Genomic DNA, 4641 nt, shown 5'->3' with positions numbered 1-4641 from the left:
AGATGAGGTAGTTGATCCTCATCTAGAGGCTCTGTAAACACTGTGCTGCCCTAGGTTATTACTGTGAAAGAAGAAATGGAGATGCCAGGAAACAGCACAGAAAGGCAAACTCCTGTGAAATCCTTCAGGACTGATCTGTTCGTCTGTGCTGGCACCATCGTGGTGTTTTTCCTTCAAAAATTTCCTTCATGAATGCCTACCTGTACTCTTTTAAAGGTCATGAGTGCTTGGGTTAAGATCAGGATTTGGGGAGTACTTGGGTAGAAGAGGGTTTTACTTAAGTTGTGCCTGCTTTTGTGTGGTAAAAGTTAATTTTTTAACAGAGGGTAAAAATGACTTGTTGATGCATCAAAGAACTCCACTAAGGGTGGAACATTTTAAGATGGGTGTCAAATTTGGCTTCCTTTCCCTCTCGTCTTGACAGCATTTGGAATTACTTTGGTTTTCCTTCCAAATAACAAATGATTCCTGTGGCTGTGTAATTAACTATGCCTTCCCCTACCCTCCTTTTACAGAGTTCCTTTTCCGGTAGCATAACCCTGCCAAGAGCAATACTAGATCGTGGTGCTGTTCTTGTCGTCATCAGATGGTAGGCTGTTTTTGGTGTTCCTCCTCTGCAGTGCCAGTTCTATGTCCAGTTCTCTCAGCTGTTTCAGGAAGCCCCGGTTTGGCAGGATGCATCGGTGTCTTGATACTTGCTCAATGGCCTCCACTACTGTCATGTTCTTGTAAATCATCAGGTAAGCCAAGACCAGTGTGGCTGACCGGCTGCGACCCATAGCACAGTGAACCAGAACTTTGTCTGCAGAAACAGAGAAATGGCACAGAGATTACACTGGGTAATTTATTTCTTTGACAGTGAAGGTTTATGTAGTACCCCTGCTTTTTTTGGTGGTTTGACTACCTGTACCAGCATTTTTGTAAGGCCCATCTTTTTACAGGTGGGGAACCTGAAGCTGTAAGCTGTAACCGAACACCAGCTGTATTGCAAATTACTCATTTAATCCTAAACCAACTATCTTTGAATTTATTTGTGAACAAAGGCTGCAGAGAAGGCCTGGGAGCTGCAGCCTTGCATTAACATACCAAGCCCCGCTGCAGCCTAATCTGATGTGTCTGACAAGCAGCATGTATGTAATTCAGTGTTTGGGCATAGTGACCAAAGCACAAGGGTGTGGGAGGGTTTGGTGTGCTAGTAAACCATCCCTACCTGAGGATAGACAGGATGCATAGAGGTGCCTTGCTCAGTCTTACCAGCTAGTCACAAAAGCTAACTGAATTTTATTTTTTTTGTTGTTTTGACAATAATGTCCTTCAGGATCTAGACTGCATCACCTTATGCCCGAATAATTGATTTGTAAAATACAGCTAACAGGGCTTTTTTAAGACTCTGATATTCTGAGAGCAGAGAATAAGAAGGGCCATAGAAGTTAATAGGCATGTAACCAGAGGGATAGAAAGAAACCACCTCTTTAACTATAGAAAATCTTCAAAATCTCTGGCTAATCACCCTTACCCCCCCAGTCATCTTGAAGGAAAGTAACGTTTCACCCCCATCTTTCTGATTCTGTGTGTTTTATATGCTTGTCTCCTTGCAGTGGTGGTGCCTCTCATATGCTGTGAAAGTAGAGTCTCTGCTAATAGTTTTCATCTCTGAATAAACATGCCCCAGGATTTAGCTTTGTGACATTGCTTGGTTGAACTTTGGACTTCACCAGAGACAAAAAAGTCCTTGGCTGCAGGTACTAGTAGGGATATAAGCCAAAATGGAACTGTCCCCATTCGCTGTTTAGGGGAGTGGAGGAAGAGAACAGAAAGTGGGTTCAGGTCTGATTGACAAGTTTTGAAACACTTCAGAAGATTTAAAAAAAAATTATTCAAAGCCCTTGAGGGGGTCTCACAAAGGGTTGAACTGCTGAAGGAAGTGGATTTGGAGCACTTTCCCTAACACCCTGCTAAGCTGAATTGCCCCAGGAAAAAAAGAAAAATCCTATCAGGGCCGGTAACAGTTTATATCTGTCAGCTGTGCCTAGTGTGAAGTGCTGGGTGCAAAGCCATGACTCCTGCCGATTAACCCCTTTGCTTCCAGGCACAAGAGGATGTCTTGGCACAAGTAGTATTGCTATGTAATGGCTGCATCAAGAACTGCCAACGCTAGAGGATTAATGGTTACAGTCTGCATCCTAATCCCAGCAGATAGTCGTAGAGGCATCTTGGCAAAATTCCAGTTTCTCTTATAACTAAAAGTGCCTCTTTGTCTCCTGGAAAATCATAATCCCTTCTAATATTACTGCAAATATTTGAAACGGATGAAAGCTCTCATTTGTTCAGCCTTTCATGCTTGTGTTTAGAGCTTCCCACCTTGTAAATGCGTGGCTGTTGAGGTGATAAAATACATGATAGGACAGGGAAGGCTTGCTTCGTGTGGGTGGCAAATGCAGGGGATCTAGGAGAAAATGTACAGTTTTATAATGTGCTAACAAAGGCAAAAAAGGGCCATAAAACTTTCTGAAATGCCCCCAGTAGGAAAATGGAATCTGGTCTCTCCTGTGTGTGGATATTAGAGCAAAATGTTGGTAGTATCCTGCAGAGCCATGTCCCATCTGTATTATTTTGTAGTCCCTTCAGTTCTGTAAGGACCAGACTGAACCCCTTTCCCCAAGAGTCCGCTCTTGCAGTCTTTGATTCTAATCATTTTTATCCTTCAAGGTATGGCTGAGTATAAAGTATCAGTGCACAGAGCCAAAGGTCTGCTGAGTGGTGGCAGGTCTCTGAACTATTTCGGTCACTTGTCCCGGGCTTGTTTCTTGAAAATCTGCGTAGATTCCAGAGTCCGATGAATTGATGAGGTGTATTTGGTCAAATGCCTCATCTCTCATGTTTCTTCTCACGTTGCTTTTTTTAATCTCTTTTTTTTTATCCTATGACATCTTCTACATTCCAAGGAACGAAAACACCAAGGGAGTACTAAATCTAAGGAAACTTAAAAACCTCTTAAAGAATGTCTTCCTTTCAGGTTAATGAAGCCTTGTTGGAATTAATTTTAAGCTGTCCATTGATCAGAATTGCCTGTGTTGGGAAGTCTTTATGCACAGCTGAATGATAGCATGCATAATCATGAAGAGTTTGACTTTGCATCTAAAACTTACTCTTTAACTGCTCTACTTTCATTGTTCTTAAGTCCATTTGCCTGTGCTTGAACTCTGCAAATACTGCTCTGATCAGGGAGTTCCTTCACCATCAAAGATTTTGAAGGTTAAGTCAGATTTTCTGCATTAGGACTGTATTTTGACAGCATCCAAACTGCCAAACTTTCTGGCAGAGAGTGAGAGGCTTTTTCACTTGCATGACAACTTGTTTCTGACTATTGAATATCTTCTCAGCAAAAAGCGTTTCGTGAAGATATCTATTCAATGAATTTGATCACTTGGCTGGGTGAACGCCACACCCCAAACAGTGTGATACAGCAGATCAGTTAATTCTGTATCACAATGTGATACAGAATTAAATTCATTAATACACCTTCCTACATCAGTACTTCAGATGTGCATTCACCAATAATGTGTTTATGATGTTGGAGAAGAGCACTAGTTACTTGCCTCTTGTCTTTTCTCCTGTAAGTAAGGCATCGGTGTACTCAGTCTAGCTTTTGGAGTCACTCTGTTGTTCTGTAAATGCGTATTGGAAAGCTACTTTCATGCATTCAACCTTGATGTCTTCCTGGGCCATGCAGCTGTGCCTTTATGCACATCTCTGGCTGGGATAGGAGATGTACATTAGTGTACTTTTCCCTTATGAGAAAGTTAAAAGCTTGCTCTTCTTCTTCATGAGTATTACAGTAATTCTTTGTTTTATCAGTCTCCATCAGAAAAGATCCTAGCTAGCTAGGTTTAAAAACCACATGAATGAGGCAGGAGGTGCCCAGCTACAGAAATGATTGCAGTTGGTACCTACTCAAATGTAGATTTTTTTTTTTTTTTTTTTTTAATAGTGACTGCATGAACTCCTTTGATTTGGTCTTGTGTTTCAGTGCTGGACTGTCTCAGAATGGTCTCAGAACTTCCGGACTTTGATGTGGTTTTGAAACAAAAAGGTTACTACTCCCCCTGTCCCATCCTTCCCTGCCCCAATATTTTCTGAATGCAAGGAGTTTTTCCTAGCCTTTGCTGCTTCCCTTGTGCTTGTTTCTTTACCTCAGTGCAACAGACAAAGGTCTTAGAGGAACAGGAGGGTGGTGGGAGTGAGGAAGTCTGCATTGCATTTCTTATTTCAGCTACTCCAGTCTGATCCTGACCTCTGGCCTCCAGCCATGGCTAGACACAGGTGCATGTTAGTTATCCACACCCTCCCAAAGGCGCTGCTTCAACATATTTTTTTGAAATGCCAGATAACTTTTCTCACAAGCAAGCAAGCTCCTGAAGCAGTTTCTTCTGCTATTAGGACTTTGATTTTTGAAACTGAACTGCTTTCAAGACTCTCCTGAACAAGAGAAGGGACTGTTACTGTAGGCTGTACTTGCCAAAGGGGTAAAATTGTGAAGAACTACCTGGCTACTGGGGGCAATCAGGTAGTAGCTGGCTACTGCTGAGCTAAACAGCCAAGAACAGAAGCTGACGTGAGGCTAGAAACTTCTGTTATGTG

The 4641-nt window shown here is 42.2% G+C and overlaps 1 protein-coding gene across 1 annotated transcript in view; it reads right to left on the bottom strand.

Annotated features, from left to right (window-relative positions):
• Positions 1-504: 504 nt before the first annotated feature.
• DUPD1 (dual specificity phosphatase and pro isomerase domain containing 1) overlaps positions 505-4641 on the bottom strand; it is a 15291-nt gene continuing 11154 nt past the window's right edge. The window contains exon 3 of the mRNA XM_010133210.1: positions 505-802. Coding sequence (XP_010131512.1) covers positions 555-802 — 248 coding nt within the window. The 3' untranslated portion in view covers positions 505-554. The remainder of the gene's footprint in view (positions 803-4641) is intronic.

This window comes from Buceros rhinoceros, unplaced genomic scaffold (assembly GCF_000710305.1).
Source record: "Buceros rhinoceros silvestris isolate BGI_N320 unplaced genomic scaffold, ASM71030v1 scaffold4003, whole genome shotgun sequence".
Classification (NCBI taxonomy): Eukaryota; Metazoa; Chordata; class Aves; order Bucerotiformes; family Bucerotidae; genus Buceros; species Buceros rhinoceros.
The sequence above is the reverse complement of the archived record's forward strand: the minus strand, read 5'-3'. Positions and strand labels throughout refer to the sequence as shown.